The 24,273-nt window shown below is 30.3% G+C and overlaps 1 protein-coding gene across 1 annotated transcript in view; it reads left to right on the top strand.

The window, feature by feature from the left end:
* The first annotated feature begins 2,337 nt into the window (after nt 1-2,337).
* Nucleotides 2,338-24,273, top strand: part of LOC111041180 — a 29,169-nt gene continuing 7,233 nt past the window's right edge. The window contains exons 1-3 of the mRNA XM_022325391.1: nt 2,338-2,574; nt 3,012-3,270; nt 14,292-14,455. Coding sequence (XP_022181083.1) covers nt 3,040-3,270; nt 14,292-14,455 — 395 coding nt within the window. The 5' untranslated portion in view covers nt 2,338-2,574; nt 3,012-3,039. The remainder of the gene's footprint in view (nt 2,575-3,011; nt 3,271-14,291; nt 14,456-24,273) is intronic.

The raw sequence follows: 24,273 nt of genomic DNA on the forward strand, positions 1-24,273 counted from the left end.
TCTTCAAACGCACACAAATATTCACGCAATTCTTGCTTTTGCAATGTTCGTCAGTTAATATTTAATAAATATTTAATCAATTTACATTAACAAGTATAAGGTTTAATCAATTATATATATCACGATTTTGTAAATTATATTTATACATTTTCTGTAGTTTCTAAATTTTAATTTCTCGGACAATTAGTGAGTAAGTACCTGCTTCTTCTGGGTTTGATAAAAAAAAAAAAAAAATAATAAAAATAGGCACTTACAGCCGTTAGCTATGTTTTCAAGCAATAACTACGAATAGTGTAAAAAACTTGTCGGTTAAAATATCAAATCAATACCATGAAATGGTTTTTTTCCTAGAGGGTCTCGAAAACACGATGTTGTATCACACGTGGGTGGCGTGCAGCGTAACGGTATAACACTATTAAATAGGCACTTTGTTATTGTGATGTCGTTCTACGATATTGTATGATAGGTATCTAATATACGCCGTACCATATTGTTGCTGTATTATATCATATTATTATAACGAATAATGCGTTTCCGGGATAATACTCGTGATATTGTATTATTGTAATACGACGTCGCGTCAGTAGTCGCCGCCGCCTCGCGCACGCGCTGACCGACGACGAAGACGGTGAAATCGCATAACCATATAATAATAATAATAATAATAATAAATTCTTATTATTTATTAAAATACCAGCTGGTTGTGTTAGTATACACTGGGTTTGCGGTTAAAACGCGTCACGCGTGCGTGTTGAGACTCGTCGTCAGTAAATACTCAGTTGTATACAGGGTGATATTTTTATGGCACAACGTTCGATGCACCGAGGAGCGAATAGGCAGAGTTTAGAATTTGGCAGGGTCTTTGGTAACTGAGTTTAGTATCATCTTATAGGATTAGCTACAATGATTTGAAGAAAACAAATTTTTTTACACTATATTATGCGTATTTTAAAAATACATAATTGCAAAAAATTTAAATATCATATAATAATATTATATCAGCTATCTTATTAATTCAATTATTATTATACGAATGTTTATAAAATGTTATTATAATTTAGGTACAATGAAAAAAATCCATAAACTATACGTTACGGTTAGGTTATCATATAATAAACTTATTACAATTATTATTGATTATGCCTGATAAATAAATCCGCCTCTTCTTTTAGTTACTGAAAATGTTAAAAATATTTCTTCATGACAAAGCCGGTTTCTATTGAAATAATCTTTGGAATGTTTAAATTTGCGTGTTGCTCGAGTTATTTCCAAGACGCTGACCGATGAGTATAGTAAACACAATATTTCATAAAAATATATATTTTAATTTTTTCCTAATCGTACTGTTTCATAGTATGTATTTACTATTTTTTTAAACTACTTTATTTTAATTTATTTCTGAAATAATGTTGAGACCCTTTCCCCTGTTTATTCATAAATCCTTAAACTATTAACTTAACTCACCATCATCCTAACCTAACCCAGCATTCTCACCATGTCCCAATATTGATACCCTGTTTTTATTACCGCGTCCTGTGATCAACAATATAATTACTTTACCCACATAATAAGCTATTTCAATATAATATTAGTGATTTATTATATTGGTTGGCAAGAGGGTGATAACCAAAATAAATATAATTTAAAATTGAACTTCATGATCGTAGAGAATTCAACATTTTTTTATTTGTGTACAACATTATTTTTATTTTTCACTTGTTCTAAGAATTCAAAATTTAAAAAAAGTTTTAATATCAAACTTAAAATTAAGTTTTCAAAGTCTTAAATAATTACTAAATCATGAGAAATGACTGTAGGATTAACAGTTTATGCTGATGTGGGGAGGCAGTGTAGGTAGGTTAAGTTAAATGTTAAGTTAAGAGATCTGTTGAGTGTTCTGTGACGAAATAATGCATCCGTATAATGTATATTGTATATGTATATTAAAAATGTTATAAGGACCGCGAATAATCAAAAACCGATTATTATATTACTATTTTTTAATATAGTGCGCTTAGTATAAAAATGTTATAAAACCGGTTCCCGCCGATGGAGACGCACGATGAATATTACGACAATATAATATACCAATAGCTTAGTCGTCGGAGAATATGAATCGACGTGTTAGGTATATACTGTATACGTTACATATAATAGGCGCATATCGTATTAACGCAGGTATGCCCGGCAACAGTTGTCCGGAAAGTCCGGGCGAAATGAAAGTCATTTCGTAACACGTCTCGGCAAACCGGAAGTTTTTACCGCTGCCGCCACCAACTCCTACCCTGGAGGCGGCGGCTAAACCCGACCGGCACCGTCGTCGTCAGGAAGTCCCGATTGTCTCACACCGTCAATCCGTTCTCGACCGTCGAAGAATCCAACAAGTGTTCTCACGACATATCCAGCTAAACTACTATAAGATATTGCCAAAATTACCGATTTTGCCGAAACGCGGTTGTATTCAAATTTTTAATCGAAATTTTTTCAACTCCGTCGTTCGGATTCGGTCTTCCGCAATCAACGTGTGACACCGTCGCCAGGACACGTATTTTTGTGCAGCATTTTCTACATACTGTGAGTACCTTACATCGTAATACTTACCATCCGATTGTAGTTATAAATATACGACCATAAGCATTTATGCTCCAATATTTATCTGATAATTTAAACTTTAAAATATACTTATGACAAAATACAAATAAATTATTGATTTTTATACTATTATTATTATTATTTCGATATTTTCGACCAAATATTCTGTTCATTTGGAACACGAAATTAAAAAAGATTTTATAGAAATTTAAATAGTAATAATAATAATAAAAAAATAATGTTATATTAATAATATAACATTTTGAAAACAAATTGCAATGAGTTCAAATCACGTAAGCAATTTGTTTTTATAACATACCTACCTATATTCATTGATTGAATTACTGGTTTGTGATAAACGACTTATTAATACCTATCGAATTATCACATTGCGAGCCAATAAAAATCTTCTGTTTCAGTAAGCACCTTTCCGCAGCGACGGCCAATATGAGATTCGCGATAATTGGATTCTTAGTGCTGGTGATGGGCGCCGCCGTCAAAGCTCACATACACTTCATCAGGCTGGCTCTACTGGCGGCCATGGGTCTGGCTGGCATGTGGATGATGCACAAACTCGCACAAGACTGGCACAAGATTTCATCATCTGGCAAGCCCGCCAAGCCAGCAGCCATGGCCGGAAAACTTTTGGGACTCTGGAAGAGATCCTTACCCGACGAGGTGAGTGCAAAAAAAAGGTTTCTACCATAGAGTCGTAAGCCTACACTTATACACTGACATTAGTTAAATACTTACCTGTTAAATATGGTATACCGAATTAAAATGGGCATCTATACATTTTTAAGAAATAATTTATTCAATTTATCTGCAATAATAGTAACATTTGAATGAATTTTGGAGACCATCTCTCACCGATCATTTTTTTTCAATTTCTAAAGGGATAAATAAATATATGAATTAATTATTGCCAAGCAAAATATTTTCCGCCTCGACCATGTCGGGAGGTTATATAGTGGGAAATGTAATTAAATTTCTCGATTAATCGAAAATTGAAAATAAATACAATTTGTGCAAGTGCAATAAATTATTATCCTTCGAGTTTATAAAAGGAATATCGTATATGGTATTTCGCATTTCAGTTAAGGCCAATACAGTTGAGTATAATTTAGAGTTGGAAATAGCAACCCTAAACTGTTAAATGTTGTTTATGTGGTAGCAAATCGTTCAGACTTTATTTCTTCTTTTATCATTACCTAATCTAAACGTTAGTAGTGACTAGTGAAATCTATACAACAATCCGATTTTAGCGATTTAAATTTATCTTTCTGGTTTTAAATGTAGGTATAATAGTGGATTTTGAGTTGTTCTTTTAATTTTAAGTTTATTTAATGTTTATACATATTCATGTTTGAACTACAGTAAACATTTAGAGATGATCGATGGGGTTCTTCTTTTATGTATTGAAAAAAAAAATTGTTAGGTTAAAAATGGTAAAATGTTATACCTAAAATGTAATATCTGTAATTTCACGAACATTAAATGTGAAATATGAATCATTATTGGGTTTGGGTCCAGATCGGCGTGACACTGTGACTTGTACTGCACGTCCTTACTCGATATTTATAATATTAACGAAACTTTGAATTTTAAATTTCCAAGTAGAAAATGCACAACAGGTACACTACATTAGCCACTGCAAATGGTATAACATATTTATTACGTATTTCATTGACGTCACAACGAAGTCGGCGCGCTATTATTAAAATGAAATCGTATTTGTCCGGAGAACCAATTATTCGATTGTTATCAAACATATGAGATCCCCGCGGGTCGTTTAAAAAAAAGAAAATAATAATAATAGTAATAATAATAATGGTGAATAAATAAAATCGTAAACAACGACCACTCATTTCCCTCCCAAGCTAAAAAAAACGGCCGTGTCGTCACGGCTGTGGGGGATATAATAGTTGCAATAGTAGTATTTTAATCCGTCCATTGTTTCGACAACATTACCAGTGACAAAATCTGTCGGTTTTTCAAAAGATGTACGTTCTATATTCACAAAGCGTCATATTATTTGAATCCACCATACAGTACTGCTTGCAGTAATGTTGTTCTCGTCGTCGAATGAAGTGGTGCCGACCTATACCCTGCAGTTTATTTTTTATGTTATTTTTTATCTCGTTACCATTGACGATGAGCAATAATTATAAAATAATTTAAGAAACGTATGACGACGATACGATTAATAACGTTTGTATAATAATGTAACGATATGAAAGGAGCGACCCCCGGAGACGGCTATTGAAAAATTACATGAAACAATTGCAGTCGAACACACACACGCACACACACTGACACGGATAATATAAAAACACAAAGTATGAGCCTTAAACGCAGCCTAAATAGTATGACGTAAAACGAGAATTGAAACGTAGCAACTGCAGCAAAGTTTAGTGTGTAGGACAAGCGCGAGCGGAGGGGGGCTTTTTTAATGAGACCCTTATGATCTCGTGCGTCGCTTGTACATGATAAATATAAAATATTTAACCTACCACCTAACCTAACCTAACCAACCTGCAGAAGAGACCACAAAGGATAAACGCGTGAAAATAATTTTAGTTTTCCGTGTGTGCTCTATGTATACTTACGGAGAGCCAAAAAATAGTTTTCGACAAAGAAAATTAACGGTTGACCTGGATCGTGGAAACTCAAGACCGTTTTATTGGTGAGTTATATTTGTTCGTAGCGCACATACTGTTGTAGAGGAGACCGGTCTGACAGTTTAAATCGAAAACATTCGTTTTGAAAAAGCGTTTAAAGGCCCGCAGTGTGAGCAATTTTTCAGGCGTGGTGAACAGAGTTTTTTCGTTTGTAATAACTAATCAGTGAACACCAAACAATTTATCATTTTTGGTTGTATAAATCTATGAACAATATTTGTTCAATATTATGTTCTGTACCTTTAGACTCAAACACCAATACATTAAGTATTATACAAAAATAATATAAACTTTATATACTCATATAATAGTTATATTATTTATTTATTGAATAATAATATAAACTTCATATACTCATATAATAGTTATATTTTATATTTACTGAATTCAAATCATTTGGTTGAGGGACAATGGTCGGCTCTAGACGGTCTAGTAGAAGGTCTAAAAGTAGAGCATATCAAATAACGTTACATACCTAGTGACATGGTGAACACAATGCTTTCGATTTTTAAACGTTTTTTGAAAGAAATTCTGTATACTTACGGATTGGTTGAATGAACATTACCTACTTACATCGTATAGCTATTCTAAATAGGTAATAGGTACCTAAAAATAAATGTTCTATCCCATCTATATTTTTGGATCGATATTCGTTGTTCTGCTTCATCTTCACGATAATAATGCAGACGATCAGCATAATGATCGTATACTATTATTGACAATTGTTATGTACAATAGTAAACATGTAGCTCTAAGGTAGCAGTTTATTCTTGGTTTAGGCGTTTTATTGACTTTTTACAAATCGATGACCAGAAATGGTCTATATAGGTAGGTACATACCACATCTACCAAATCTAAAAATAAGGAGCAACATCTTTTTATTGTTGTTTTATAGTTTGTTTTTTATTTTTATAAAGAAACACATGTTTGTTCATGTAAACTTTACCAGTATTTCTAATTTTTTTAATGTATGTTTGATTAAAAAAATATTTTATAAGTACTTTTATATTCTTTGTAATAGTCTAAAAAGTTTCCAATCAATCCAATCTCACCTATAAATGCATAAGATTACACAAGTAAAATATATTCATATCACATATAGGTACTACATGAAACAAATGATAACGTTATAATTAACGCAACTAACCATAGCCTCCGAAACTAACCATAGCCTCCGATATGTATTCTTGGAAGATAATAATTAGCACATGTGGAGAGGTTTCATGAATTTTTAATAAATATATTATTATACATAGATATAAGTAGGTATGTGTGGTATATACACAAGTACAGGTACATAATATACCTACCGATCGTTCTCATTCAATAACGAAAATTTGCTTTCGTTTCCCGCTACTTGCAGTTCAAAATTCACTGAATGTATACATATAGCTTCCTAAAGTATACACAAGTACGAATGGTACGCATAGCTTTAACGTTATGTATTTGGCAATATGTTTGAGCATAGATTCTCAAGTCTCGAATTTCGTGGAATATTATATTGTATATTATAAACACGAGCACGCGACATGGGTCGCATGACACTCGTACGGGCAGAATTGTTCAACATTTAAAAAAGTTAAATATCATCATATGCTTACATTTTATAATATTTTATCTTATTTGACGTTTGAGTAAATTTGTGTGGAACAAGAATAATTGAAAAAAAAAATGTTCTCAAACTCATATAATTGGTCGGTAAATACAATTTTTAAACGTCATGGTCTACAACAACTGTTCAATCTGGAAAAATTAAAAATGTTCGAATTCAATTTAAAATAGGCCCATTTTATATTATAAATAAAACTAATTATTATTGATTATTAACTGATTTAATGAAAATTAATAATAATGTAAAAAAATGAGCTCGAGTTTAATTAGGTTAAAATTGTGAAATTGTCTTTAAGTTACATAATTACATAGCTATATTAATAGATATAATAATATGTATATACTATATATAATATACCAAATATGTGCGTGGAAACTCTATTTGCTATTATTTGCATTCGGATACTGTTATTTTTCGTCTAATAAGTAACAAGTCAAGTACCCAGTTATAATATAATTTTATGAGTAAACGTGCGTGTGGTCGAAAACCAATATGTAGATAATTAAATATTATTATAATACTCGTAGCATTATATAATACATATATCATACATTAATGCAATAAACAGTTAAACGTGTAAATAAGTTTTTTTCGGAGTGAAATTAATTATAATTTGATGCTTTTTTTTATGAATTATTATTTTTATGCACATACGTGGTATAGTTGTAATGGTCTGGATTAAAAATTTGAACAGTTTATTGATAGTTGTACCAATGTAACAGTGTGTTTTCAAAGCGAAAAACCGCAGTGGCTCTATATTTTCGCTACACTATAATTATTGTTTTGAGAAAAAAATCGAATTCAAAATTGAAACAAGACTAATAATTGATGGAATAATAATACGTGCTATTAAGTAGGTATTACAATTTGTATAATATATGTGAACACTTCGATACCGATAATTAGCGTTAATTCGAAATTGTAGAAGTATTTTAATGAAATACTAATAGGTAGGTTGGTAGTCAATAAGCATTAAAATTGTTTGTTTTTTTCAAACATCAAAACTATATTACCTAATAATTAGGTAGGTATAAATATTAATTTTTTTTTCAGTTTTTATTTGTATTTGTATTTCATATATAATTTATCATATTATACTAATAGGTTGTGATTTAATTTTATAAAATGTAATATCAAAAATAATTTTTGGAATATTTACTATTCAGGAAATTACAATTTGAATCGAGCTAAATGGACAAATATATGTACTTTTATGAGCTAACTACAAGAGACAGGGACTTCTTGAACTAAAATCCGTAAAACATATAATTAAAATTGTTAAAATAAAGCTTATATGCAAAAAAACATTTTGTTTTTGGAAAAAATTAATAAACATATAAGATAAACAATTTAAGCATTACAATACATTAAGTATTGGATAGTTAAAATAACATAAATTTGAATACACACTAAATAACTATTTACTAAATTAATAACTAATAATAATAAAATTATTAATCATGAATGATGAATAAATAATTGCTCCAATATCATATGATTTGGATGACTAAAAACAGTATTAAAATTTACAGTTAATGAATACCATCTGTTTTTCTGTAAGAAAAACGAAAATTTAAGATCCTTTTATTTTTAATTATTTTTGCATAATTTTACCGTTGAAATTATCGAACCATGCCTTAAGATATTTTCTAATGTTGTTGAATTTAAATATTTAAATGCACGGCGATTATCAGGCAATATATACGCAGAAAAAGAACGTACAACGTTCACTGAAGTAACCGGTGTACAGTTTAGTATGCCCTTAATAAAATATACTAGCTACCTAATATAATATATTTAGATAATAAGTTTCCTTCTTTTAACTGATAATATTAAAAATAATAACATAAACACATAATTATGCTAACTAAGTTTCAAATTTGCTTTTTCCCTTAAATATGACGAAAAGTACCAAAATATATCTATGCAAAACAAAATGTTGTAGTTACTTTAATTTGTTGTAAGGGCTTTAATATTCTATGGGCATTGTGCATAATAATAAAAAAAAAACCCAATATATACCTAATAATATATCTTGACCACCATAGATTGTCCCTACAAATAGCGACCACCACTATTGTCTATTATATTTGTGGTGATCTCCCCAGCGCCACCCCTCGGCCATCATTATACTTATTAAAGAACCTTTAGAATCTCGTTTAATTAGAAAGTTAACAAAAAAAGATATTTTTTCTTTTATTTGTATACTTTGATAAGTATCATTCATTAATGTTAGAGCCGAATATTTTTAATTATACCCTAAGGTTAATTAATATCCATGCTTACGAATTGTAGAGTGATTTGTTTAATTTAATTGTTAGTTTTCAATTACAAGGAATAGGTGTATTTGTATTGTTTTTTATTGATTTATGATACATTGAAGTATTTATTTTATTGAAAAATGTAAAATTATACATCGATATAAGGAATTGCCAACGATATTTTTGAAGTTTCTCCATTTATTTTATTTGCACACCTACATAGTTACATCATTCAAACATGTGTTACTTGATTCAAATTCAAAAGAATTCATTAAGTAGCTAGTTTATTCGCTTATTAAATAGCACTTCAAACTAAAATTGAACAAGCAGCCGGGGATTTTAAAAGTTAAGATGTGAAATTAAAAACTATATAATTTGGAAATTTGTATTTTGATTAAAAATACAAATTACTTATTACATTTTTTACTCGAAATTATTCGATGTTTTTGAAACTTGGAAATAGCTAAAACTAATAAGTACTTTTCAAGAAATATTTGTTTTGCTTTTTATGATTTATGAATCGGTGAACTGCGTTTCGGAAAGAGATGTAAACAAATCAAAAGCACAATATTAATAATATATTCATGGAATCTTACTAGATATAAACTATAAACTTTAGGCGTGTATAAGTCTGAAACTAACTTATTTGTTGATTGTATTATTGAATAAAGTAATTTTGAATTGTATTTTATATTAAAAAACCATCGTGAGAATTATAATTTAATATCGCATTTACAGTTCAGTCGAGAATCTAAAATAGGTACACGTTTTCAATTTTTCTCGTTTATCTTAATAAAAATAATGTGACGGGGAACTTATAGCTGTACCTGTGAAAGAAACTTAAGATTCTATTACCGATTATAATACTTTGCAATTTAAGTCCATATATCAACTTAACAATACATTATATAATAGTAAATTCATAGGTACATCATACGATTTTACCATTATTCATGTTCAAATTCACTTTCGTTAACCTCAAGCCCAATGGTTGTTGGAGTATTTTTTAAGTGTGTCAAACTCAATATTAATCAAACATACAGTTTTTTAGTGTCATTGTTACATTTCAATATGTATAGGGTGTATAAACTAAATATATCATATCAGGTAAACTGTACAACCGTACACTACCTATTATGTTATGGAAAAGGCTAACAGGGCGATACATTTTTTTACACGCATATTTTAGTTCATTTAGAAACACAAAATGTTTTTAAACATTTTGGTAGGATTCAAATATCGGTTACTGAAAAAATACAATGATTAATTTATACGCATTAAACACTATATTGACGTAGCGCAAACTTAAAGCCTATTAATAAAAGAAAAATTATCAATTTAATAACGGATATATTATTTATACCACAATGTCGGTTGAAATATTCCTTTTTTTGTCATGGAATCAAAAATATTTTAATTTGTAGAAAAAACACAGGTAGAAAATGACATGTCTTAGTAAAAATTGTAATCTTATGTATACTTAAGACCATAGGTATAAGATCGTTTTTCATTTTCAAAAGCACAAAGCTTGACCTGTGTCTTACAATCGTACTGTAATTGTTTTTGTTTAGCCATGTAAACGAATCCCCCTGTATATGATATAGATATAGACAGTCAGGCAGGTATATAATAGGTGCAGGGAAATCTCAAGGGCGTTAAGGGTCACGCCGTGAGAATTCTGCCGTGCACAAGAAAAAAAACAACTTAAGAACACCCTCATTATTCTGTATCGATTGGTGTTGATTGTAGGTTTTGCTCACACTTTGCCGAGCAGTTGGGTACGTCGAATGATATCGTCAAGTTATTAATACCTACTACGTATTTTGGGCACCTATCGATGAATAAAACATTATATGTAGGTAAAGTTTTATTTTCGATTGAACGCGCAGATCCGTATTGCGTCGGTCTATTTGGACCCAACAAAGAGGTTACACTGTAAATCGCAGCGAAAAAATTAGTTTAATAATATTTAAATATTTTAGAATACTGTGTGGGTTAATTTTGTATCAAGTGACCAGGTGTGTATACAATAACATGATTAGGTAATGAATAAAGATGAACAATTATTGATACAAAAAATATGGTATTCGTCAGTATAATACTCATTTATATCATTTCAATGTCGAAATAAATTTATGAAAATCTTTAAAAAGGTACATTTTGACGCCACCTGTAGACTCTTGTAATGTTTTTGTGAATCTTTCTGTGTGTCTTTTGTCTTTAGGTTTATCACCCATCGGAATTTCAGCTATCAATATTGATATTGACTTTCTTGATTTTTAAATTAATGGCTACACATTTCCAAAAATTGGGATGCAATGTGCGTTTATTTCTATAACAGTCATATTTATTTGTATTTCAAGTCTGTCAACACAAACATTTTTCTTTCAAAATATTATTATTCTAATTTAGTATGAAAAAAACAGTATTTATGTATCTGTTAATACGTTTACTAACAATTTTGTCGAATCTGACCATATCGTTTGGTAGGTACCTACTATTTATTGTAAATATATATCGTAAAAGTCCGACGGATCAATCTTCAATCTTAGGGAAGAAGCTAAAGATAATAATATAATATTAAATATATTATTATATGTGTGTGTGGCCGTTAATTGTCCATGTAACATATACCGAAACAACTTGCTCGTCGTGACAATATTTCTCAAGTAAAACAAATCGAAAACTCAGTTTATCACCGTTAAAGGAATCCCCTCAAAAGGTTATTCTGTAAAATACGGACAGGATATATGTATGTAAAATACACACCGACTGTAGGCCAGTGTTGGATCTTGTAACTCGTCTTGATTTGTTCTCCCGATTTAATCCTGCACGTGTCCTTATTTATTTATTTAGTCGGCGATACGTTAAATCTATTCGGATTACCCTGTCGGCGACCAACGTCCTTTTGGTTAACTGTTTTTCGAATACGTTTGGTTTTTTTTTTGAATTCCATCTCAACAGCCGTATAGTATATTAATTTATAGGTATAGGCGTATACAGTACCTATGTCAACCATGTTCAGTTTTCGATCAGCTCCAATAGAATTTATTAGCGACTTTCGCCCAAAAAAACTCCCAATAGATCGCAATTGCAAAATTCTAGAAGGTATTCTTACATTAGCTGTTAATTAAATAAACAATAACAACATTTACGAAAGGACTACGGTTATCGTGATAAATTAGTTTTTATTAGCAGTGACGAGTGTACCTCATGCGGTTTGATGTGGTAGAGGTCAAGTTGTGCGGCACAGTGTTCAACCATAAGTCCAGTTGTTTCTTATTTTTTTTAACAATTCCTTCAGTCACCGTGTTTTCTACCCGGTTGCACGCCTCGAATACCAACCAACTAATATTATATACAAGCTTTTCAAGAAAGAAATTGGAGTTTATCGGTTCAATGTTGAGTGTTAAAGATGTTACCTTGTGGTATACCAGCGACGCCCTTATCGGACTTCGATACGAATTGGTATAACTGTTCCGTATCGATTCAGTCATCGAATTCGTCTTCTTGAAAATCATGATACTTACGTGCACCCGAGATTACGTAAATAAAACGCACATCAAGCAGACCATGTAATATCTACCCAATAGGTTAATATGATTGAAAACGCTGTTGAAAACCACGAGTGATGTACGGGAAACGCCAGTTGTTAAGCGTTATATTAGACGATAACGTAAATTCGATGATTTTTCGATGCACATTGCTAATATAATTATTATGACCCCATGGGCTTGGAGAAACTTTCGTTAACTGCGTATCCGTGAATAGGTACACATATGTAACGTATAATTATAATAATTAAAACAAGTGTACCTTGTTATACCGTGGTGACCGTACGTATTATTATTATATACTACACAAATTGGCGACGGTTAATATTCAACGTCGACCATTAAAAAAAAACCCAAATCATTTTTTATCTAATTAGAATTTTACATTTATCTCGTTTGTTATAACCCGCGGTGCATACGTCCGCGTAAGAATATCTATATCGTTCCCATAAACTATTATTTTCCATGTGATAAATTTAATATAGCAGATAATACTGCAAAATATTTGAGTATCTAGTTATATTTAAATACCCTGTCGTATACATAGTATTAAACACTCTATTTTATTGGCTTTTTAAATATTTGTATTTAAAACTTCAAAAAAAAAAAAAATATATATTTTTTACGGCTAAAAAAAAATATTTTTAACTCCTACGTTGTCAATCAATCATCAATTGTTCTAATATGCTTATACCATAACGCACGCATGCGCATTATGCATTATGACATAATATGATAGTTCAAGTAATTAGAATTAATTAACTTCTCAAGTATTATTTTTTGTATACATTATTTTTTTCCAAACACACCTGAAATACATTTTAAGTAGATTTTAAATGAGTTTTTATCTGTATACCTATTCAAATACAAATAAAAATTATATTTTCCAACACTGCAGTAAACATCTTTAGGTACATATATGGGTACATTCATTCAAGTATAATACATTAGGTAGTCTTTAGATATTTATAACTTATGTGTAACAAAATTGTATAAACAAGATGAAAATAGTTAACTTAAGTTAGTTAATTAAGTCAACGTTTAGAACGTTGAGTTAGTATAGTTAACGGACAATATAGGTAATACTTAACTCTAAATAAGTTTAAAGTTAGGGAGAAAAATATTGATTTAACTCAGTTAAAAATAAGTATTCTTTTTTTCTAAATAATTATAAAATAGTTTATTAAAAATAGGTACATCTTACTAAGTCGTTCACCTGTCTCATTGTGCATAATATGTATTAGATTTGACTTAATTTACACGTTTGTATCAACAGAGTAATTGGATTAGGTAATGAATATTTATTTGTACTTAAAATTGTTGCGAGATAAACAAACATTATTCAACTAATTTGTTTTAGCTACATTTATAGATAGGAAGATAGCTGTATATAAAGATGATTTTAACTTAATGTATTATACATAAACTAGTTAAAAATAGCTAAATTATTATTGTAATGGATACCTACTTAGTTACGTTAAAATTATAAAATTAATTCAACTATCATAATTATTGTCTTTATTACCTACCAATTGTGAACCGAAAATAATAATTATAAATGATTACAATTTTGGACCTTTTCGTTTCGCAGCACGTTTCCGCTTATGTCGAAGAGTCACTGACTGATTTCTACAAATTCGACGAAATTCTCAGGCAAGACAGGTCGACGTGTGCGAGGAAAATGATATGTCAAATCGCGGCTACGCCTGAAAATCAACTCAACCAAGTGGAGATCAATCTGCTCAAACTGCTCAGGTGAGTTCTAGATAGTATTTGCAATAATATATAAAATATAATCCAAGTATCCAAAACCCGAATTATATAAGCCATAACGCATCTCACGATAGTAATAATAAATATATTGCACATGCCACAATGAATGTCACAAAACAGATTTTAGTCAAGATTTTTTTCTATTTTATTAGTTACGTTTTGAAGATGCTCACTTTTTGAAAACATCTACTTACGTTTTGACAAGGGTTGACTTTATAATATTAAAAAAAACCAAAAGTACGATATAATAAGTGTTATAAGTAAAAAACACAGAAAACTTGCAATAACGTAACAGATATTATTGAATAAAAAAATAAAAAAATGGGATTTTATTTTAAACGTAACATGCATATAATATAAGATACGTAATATGTACCTTCATATTTTTTCATTAAACCGTAATTTAATATCGGTTACCATAATATTAAATATTGCAATTCGATATTTAATGAAAAGTTTTAAAAACTAGTTACAGAATGTTGTTGTAGGTATATTATGACTAAAATAATATTACATAAATCATCAGCTGTTTTGAGCAATAACATATTATTTATTAACTGAGATCGATTTTGGGTGAAACAGGTCGGGTCCGTATAGAGACAATATTGTACCGCTGTCAGGTCGTGTGCGAGCAAAAAAAAAAAAAAATAGAAATAAAACTTTGTAAACGGCGGTGACAACGAAAGGTCATTAGGACATTTATTTTGTGTGATTAGGATAAATTCTCATTTGAAAGATAATATAAATTAGAATTATATATTTATATGTAATGACCCCTTAGTAGGTTGTTCGATATAATATATAATATAGTATACATATTTTTTACACACATTTATAAAACATTCAAATTCTTAAAATATCAAATGAGACATAATGTCAAAAACAAATATCGCAGCATCAATAATACTATTACGTAAATAATATTATCATGAAATGTTAATGTAAATTGTTATTGGTATGTCATGCAAGGTACCTACTTAACAAAATAAACAATTATTATCTATGAGTAGTGAATAATTTAAAAAAACCTTTGCACTAATAGTAGAGTATTTGTTTGGATATTGCTTAGCTCTGTACTTTAACGATGGCAGAACAATAATTTAAAAAATATTACAGAGTTATGATCCGTGCAATACTTACACTAAAATGGTCGAAAGTCGTTTGTACTACCCTTTTTATTCGTTACACGCAACTACAATTCGACTGACAAAATATGCAGAAGAGACCAAACGACAGTTTTGTACCCCCGTTTAACCCTCCCCTTCCCAACCCACTATAGACGTCAAACTGTTGTGACGTCATCCGGCGAGATTATAATTGTTGCTTATTGGAATTATTCGGTTAGGTTATCATAGGTCGTCATTGAGGTGTCCCTCATGGCACTTCCTCTCGGAAAACCGAGTCTAACGATACACCGGCAGAGCTGAGAGTTATCGGGATTTCCGGTATTTGATTTATCGGATGTATAGACATAATATGTTTAGGTATAATCCATCAAATTACATAAAATATGCAGAACCATTATAAATTATAATTACTTGTATTGTATTGCTATGTTTGTTGTTCTGCGCTTTATGTCCAATAAACCATCTGGATTGTGGTAAAAATGAGTTCGTACGGTTCATAATAATTTATCATAGTAGAAGTTAATATACAATATTTAATTACGTATTCTGATTTTAGTTTTCATATATTATATTTGTTTTTCCTACGAACTCGATTATTTATTAAATTGAATTGAATTAAATATAATACTATAATCAAAATACGTAATTTGGATTTTCGGTTTATTCTATGCAAAATGAAAATGTTGATCCACCGTAAGTTTTAGTTTGTAATGAGCTGCAATGCGAGTTATGCGAACCTTAAAGAGTGCACACGTCATAATAATGTATTTATGCATCAAAACAAAGAATAAGAGGCAAAAAACCGTAAAATAAAAAGGGGGAAAAATCGAGCACAAACAGTAAAAAAGTCTGTGTTAATTTATTACGAAAAAAGGAAAAGTTCCAAGTCGGAATTGCAAGTATAAAAACGTCTAATTTATAAAAATAATTAGACTACATTTATATTTTTATTACCGCCACATAAAGTAACGACCATAGGGTAGGTACCTGTGTTGTTATTAGTACAAATTAATGTTGTTTTCGTTTTTATACAACGCTCGCCTCCTCCGATAAGAAATGTAATTATTTATGAATCAAAGTTATTTCAAACATTGAAATTGCAAAATGTGATGGATAATCATCCCATATTTTTATTCCCATGATGCGCCTACTCACAGATCTTGGCATTTAAATTTATATTGATTGGGGTTTTAAACTAATTTAATCCAACATTTTGTGAAATGAAACTTAAGGCGTAGGTATACCATTGAGTGCAGCGTGTATGATAAATACAACTGTATTGAACATCGTGTAAGTATAAAATATACATACAAAATCTGGCGATCGATCACAGAATAGGCTGAAGTAATCACCAAAAGAACTTTTTTTGTTGAATGTTAGAGCCATTTTCGTAGTCTCACACATTTATATTATTGACATTTTATATTTATTATTCACATTTACATCAACTTTAAGAACTTTTTCTCAATTTCATTCCACTGAATTGTTTTATTGTACTGTTAACAGTGTGTTGCTGTTACTGTCTCACATAATAATATTTAGTTAGTGGTTATCAAAACTAGCGTGGTCGTAATAAATATAGGGTTTTCAAGAAATATGCAATGATTTCGAAGAGAAAATCTGAAAACTTCTAGAACTATTTGAATAAAAATTTATTTATTTATAATTTATCAACAATATACATTTAATAAAAAAAAATTTTAAATTGTCATATCACCAAATATAATTTAAACTGTGTGTCTATACTCGATTCGCTCGGAGTGCTCAGAGTCTGCGAGATTGATAGAAGTAAATAGTGTTTGTCATCGAGGTGTGCGCAGGTATTATATATTATTATAAACGAGTATATTGCGGTGTATAGTTTTTGAACACAACATTTTTAAGCTGGACGTTTTGTACCTCCTAAATGGTCCAAGTTGCAGCTACATAATAATCCCAATATGACATTTATCAGCCACGCGGTTACATGCCTTTTTGGGAGACGCACACCTACAACCATGTATATTTTATACGCGTATTTTTTGGAGTGCACATGAGATTTTCGAGATCTACTCCGAAACGTTTCCATCTTAAGTCTCGACCGCCTTATTTGGAACATATTTGTTCAATCATATTATGTGCGCGTGTTTGTGGAACTTACGTCATCATTGATATTTTTGTTGTTGTATTATACTGGTATTATCTATTTTATAAGATTTTACAATAGGACAGTGATTAGAAGGTGGAGCAAAAAAACTTTTTTTCTAGGGACGAATCAGCTTGGTAAAATTATAGAGGTTCCAACTATTAGTAATAATAGTTGTTGTAAATTGATAGTGAAAAAAACAATTTTTCATTATCATTTTTAAGAGTTTAACTGATAGCAATATTCACACACAAAAAAAAAAATTAACAGATACCTACTTGTTTGTAAGTTCATTTATAAATATATACTGAAAAATTATAATCTTTACATTTTTTAAATTTTGATTTGGCCATTTTTCCTGCAGTCTCAATGGACATTTTTTTACATAAATTTAAATTGAGTACTAGAATATTATAAGTAGGGTTAGGATATTTATGCACTAAAAAATGTATGAATATGTATGCACTTATGCACTAAAAATCAACTAAATATGCATGAACAATTTGAAAAATATGCATTAAAAAATAAAAAATATTTTGGACAAAAAATGCAATAAACATTTATTATTATAGACAAATTGAAAAAAACTGAAAAAAATTAAATAAAATATAAAAAAATTAAAAAGAGTTGCATTGAATAATTAAAGTTTGTTTTAAATGTTCCGCTGTAAATCTTCGTCTGTTTGGTGCTAATACGTTTTTGAATCTATTGAACAAAAAATTGTATTTATTTAAATTATTATAATTTAATTTAGATTTATTATTATTTAATTATAATTTATATAATAATTTAATTTAAACAATAATAGTCACCTGGAAAAGCTCCTCTCCACTTCAACAGACGTAATTGGTGAAAACTTAAAAAAAACGAAATCCTCCGCAGTTAATTCCTCTTCGATCCCCTCAATGATTTCAAGTTCTCCATTAAGTACTTTTGAAATTTGACATACTGTTTTGAATTCACTGTTTTTCTCTAGAATCGTTTTAAATTTACTACATATTTCGTTGCCGATTTGTCCACCGGCTTTGTTAATGTTATCTGTTGTATTATTGACTATTGATATTGCCTCTGACAAAAGCTGCCCAGATGATTCAAGACGAGTTATATTGACTGATAAAAACCCATAGTTTGATTGAATGTATACTAAATTTGCTTCTAAAGATGGATCATTCCAAAGCGTATGACATTTTTGTAGGGCTACAGCATCTTCTGGATCCAGTTTATTAAAAACTTTGCGTATATCAGTAAGATGATCTGCATAATAAACAGCTGCATCCGACCAAGTTCCCCAGCGTGTTATTACAGGTGTTGGGGGGAGTGGCACTGCGGTTGCTTCGTCTTTAAATATTTGTATTCTACTTGGTGCTTTTAAAAATACTTTTTTTGCATTTGATATGAATTCGTCAACTTTTTTAAAACTACCCCGTATTTTCTCATCAACACGGTGGTGTGCATGTGCTAAGCATGTCACATGTACCATCTTAGAATACAAAGCTTTTAAACTATTGGCTGCTTTTACCATATAATATGGCGCAGCGTCAGTTAGAAATAATAAGACGTTATCATGAAGTACATCGTTTGGCCATAATAAATTCATTGATTTATCAAATAATTTACTAATAGTTGAAAAGTTAGCTCTTTCCAACTGTTCTGAAGTTAGCAAAAAAATTTTACCGGATTCGTTTTTTTCTAGTGTGCCAACAACTACAATAATTGCTATATAACGGCCTTCACAATCAGTTGTTTCATCGATTGAAACCCAAATTTTCTTGTCGGTTACATAACTTCGAATTTTATTCATTGTTTCTTGATAGCACTCTGATAAATAGTTTTTACGCATTGTCGATTCATTTGGTATCTCTTTTCCTGTATACTTTTCCAAAAAATCACGAAAAATAGCGTTGTTGACCTTATTTAATGGTATGTTTGCTGAAGTCAATGCTCTACATAAATCTAAGTTGAATGACGATATTTTTGTGTTTGATATTAATTGTTGTTTATCATTTTTTTCTTTTTGTTTACTCAATCGAATATGTTTAGCGGTGTTCATATGCTGTTCAACAGTAAACCGACGTTTACTACCGACCTTAACTTCGCATATTTTGCAATAAAGGATTGAACCATCGGTAGTTAAAACGTGCTCTCCAAATTCTTTTACAAAACCTCTTAGTCGGTTAGAACAAGAACTTTTAACTTTAGGCATAACTGAGTGATTTAATAAATCAAATACGTTCACGACAAAATACGAAACGTGCAATATACCGTACTCTACATCGGTCGTAGACAAGACGGAAACTAACTATACATTTTTAAACGTTCTGTTAAAATATCTGATACAATTTTAATAGTTTTAAGATAAGTTTTGACTGTGACAATTGACGAAGCTTATCGAAAATTCTATTTAGGTAGGTACCTTTATATTATTTACTCCGAATAGGTAAAACCATAATATTGAATTCTCAACAATAAATAAGTGATAAATGATAATATGTGAAATACAGATAATCAAACTTATATAAGATTCAGTAAAATATAAAATTACAGTGTTTTTCAGCATTTTGCATCGAAAACTGTCAAATATGCGCTTAAAAACAGAAAAAAACACAAATTATGCACTTTTTTAAAAAAATGGTAAAATATGCAATTATATGCAAAATAAAATTATGATATTTTGAATATAAATATCATGAAACCTATTTCTGTATAAGAATGGATGCTATTGGACAACCTAAAAAAAATATGCAAAATCATAAACGTCCTAACCCTAATTATAAGCATGTATGTGCATGTGTTGTGTAACTAGGTACTCCACTCATCTTCATGAAATCGACAGAAGTCAGCGTTTGGTAATAGTGTCTATATGTAAATTAAATAGAATTATAACGCCTCCTGTAAGGCGATAATAGTATGTTGCAGAATGTGTACAATGACAACTAATGTTGTTTTGCACTAGTTGTCAATTTATTTTACAACCGACCAAACCTAACCTAAGTCACGACGGCCTCTTTTATTCGTATAATCACATAGGTATACCACGCTTTACCTACATTTATACATGACTGCGAAATACTAGTTTACGCAACGTGACGATTTTGACAATATGTAGCGAATACCGCCGAAACATGTACCACAACAAAACATAAAAATTCTACGAGAGCTTATATAATACAAAGCAGAACGCTAAGTGGTAGTATACTAGTAACTGCGTACCACAATAATGTAGTATAGGCACGTGCACCAAGTCCCGAAGATGAGCTCATCTAAATAATAAAATACTGTTTGGTGGGTATATACTATATAATATGTATATTGTTATTTAGACCGTCCTGTAAAAATGTGTGGGGAAAGTGCAAGTCACACGGAAATGAGAGAAATATTATAGGAAGTCGATGAAAAAACAAGTTGACGAGGTTCTCTCTATATGACTAATGAAAACTTAAAATATTATATCAATCCAGACAATTCAGTTTCAGTTAATTATGCTCTTAGTTCAGTATTATATAACAAGACTGCTAAATTAAAACAAATTTCCTTCCTACTATTATAAAAGTATGAGACTTTGTTTTTGGTGTTGTATTTTGCTATTATCTATAAGTCTTAATTACTTTCAGCTGGACAGTAAAAAAGAGTTTTTGGCCCGAGACGTATCAGCTCGGTATTACGGTGTCCAAATATTAATAATAATATTTGTTACAAGTTGATAAAAAAAAAAAAATTGAAATTTGCATTTTTAATAGTTCAATTGATCGTAATATGTACACACAAAAATAAAACTAACGAATACTTGTTTAAAAATTCTTTAAAATGGCTGTACTAATAGTCTACATTTAGAGATGTTTACTAAACAATTATATTATTTCAATTTTTCAAATTTGTATTGAGCTGTTTTTTCTGTACCTAGTCTTAATAGAAATTGTTTAAAATAACTTTAAATTAAGTGCAAGAATGAAAATTTTCAAAATGTTTGAAAATATTATGTACATATTTAAGTGGGTACTCCACATTCAAAACAAATTTCCTCCCTACTTAGATAAAAGTAAGAGACTTAGGAGTCATATGAGTGTGGTGATTTGTCACTTACTGCAGTAGTAATGTAGTACCTAGTTGAAAGGAATAGGGCGAGATGTATTTACCGATAAACTGTATAAACTCGATGACTAAAGTAGTTTTATTTATTAAAACACTCAAATCAATACATTCAAATCACGATTGTATAAAGTATCGATGCACTAGAATAATCAGCTCAGTGAATAATTCTAAGTGTTTAGTCCATTTTCTAAGTCCAAAATATTACTGCTCAAATTATTTTCTGAGTCCAAAATTATAAATTGAAAGACTGACTGACGTGAAGGTGCCCTGGCTTCTTCTGTCAAGTGAAAATTTAAAAAAAAAATGATTGAGATTGTATGCGTACATAGAACGGACAATTTTGAAATAACGTGCCGTTAAACGAAAAAATATTTATAATTTAATTTATTATGTATATAATATATATATATATATATATATGAAGGTTTCATATACACATACATATGAACAATATGTACTGTGTATAATGTACCAGTATAATTTGGTTTTCGATATTTTCGATTGGTTTTTAAAGTATATCAAAATGATGAACGATACATATAAAAAATAACGTAAAAATATATCATAACGATAAAACGGAAAAGCGTAATAATGTTTTTGCTGTAAATATATATTATGTATTAGCAAAGTATATACAAATATTGAAGACATTTTGTAAATCCAATCACATGGCCCACACTTCCACATCTCGCTAACAATACAAAGAACTGTTTATGGCGTATTTATGCACTTGAAAAAAAATAATACTTAGGTGGGCACAACATACTTAAGTTTAGCATGAAATTGATAATAAATCACATATTCGCGTCAAAATAACCATACAGTGCCGAAGGTATTATCAAAAATGAATCGCGAAATTCAAAATAATTATGGAGGAGTTTTCGTGGCATCAATCCCAATACGAATTTTATCGTGTGCAAACTTCCGCTTAATAATAATGATGATTTATGGCTTGCAGCGTCCAGATATGCGTTGAGGGTGTAATAGGGATTTGGGTCCGGCCGCGTTTCGACCTTACCCGAGGGTAGAGGGTTAGGCGTTTGGAATTTCAAGCGATGAGGGAGGGAGTGAGACTGCGGTGTAGATACCAGATGGCAGATGCCTATACGTTTCCTGGTTTTCAGTAAACCATCAAACAACTCACGAATGCTAAAGCCAGCATAACAACATATCACAGTGACTACAGGTATATATTGTTATTAAAAAAAAGTAAAAATGTACTCAACGTTACGTCTAAACTTATTTGTTCGAGCCAAAGAGTCCTAAATTAATGTCTTTTCTTAAAAAAATAACCTTTCCGTTTCGGACATCTATCGTTTTAGCCCAAAACAATGTATTGTCTACGATATTTAAAACTTAAAACACAAACAGGTAATATAATTTATTGAACTTAACGCATAGCCACATGGGACCAGTATAATAATTATACTATAATTTTACATCGTGATAGGTAGCCAATAATTGTAGATGCTCCGGGCTTCGTGTATTAAAATATTAATTGTTCGGACAGCAAACAGGACAACTATATAATAACTCGAATTCTATGCAAATACATGTCTTAATATCAGTTATTTTTTTTTGTTTAAATTCTCATCTATACTAAAACTTTTTTAATCGTGGCTCAAACAATATGGCATGATTATGCGTTAGAGAGCTGCATCATATGGCGTATCGTTACTTATACGATTAACGTATGGTCTTAACTGGAGACAAATTGCAACGGTGCTCAGCGCCTATTAAAAAATCGCAACACACGCATTCAGTGTCTATACACACCACACACGTCATAACATAACTACACTTATGTTCTATTTAGGTTTAGATGTTTTTGCTGTAAGAATAATTTTATCTTTCATCGAACTTAGAATACACTTTAACACTGTAGGTGGTTTCACTATTATAATTTCAAATCGAGTTATATAATATTATTAAATTATTTATATATTTTCATTTATTGTGTTTACGTACAAGTGTTGATCGCAACATTCGCAACTCACTTTTATAATATTTACATTTACTCTGATATTAAAAGGAACATAACTGTATTGGTAAGTATGCGAAACGCGCGTTTAAGTATTTGTTATTGTTATGACATTTGCAGAAAATTTAGTAATGTGGACATGTGGTTTGTTAGTAGTTAGGTTTCTTTAATAATTTGTGTCGCAACCCGTGGTAATATGTTTGTGTGGGAGGTAGGGAGGGATATTGTAACCGCCCAAAATATGAGTTTTTTCTATACGAATTCTTTGTAATACGCTTACATGATTATATAATTTGTGCTGACATTACATTATATTTTGTAACGTCGTATAAGTCTATAGCCACTATGTACGACGTACACTTCACCTAGATTTTACTCACAAACCCCAAATAAAGAAATGCTGGTGCGTGCCATTATCAAAAGCGTGTCACATTGTCCGTGGTAAAAATGCGAGAACAATTTTTCACGTCTCGACACC

This window comes from Myzus persicae, unplaced genomic scaffold (genome assembly GCF_001856785.1).
Source record: "Myzus persicae strain clone G006 unplaced genomic scaffold, MPER_G0061.0, whole genome shotgun sequence".
NCBI lineage: Eukaryota > Metazoa > Arthropoda > Insecta > Hemiptera > Aphididae > Myzus > Myzus persicae.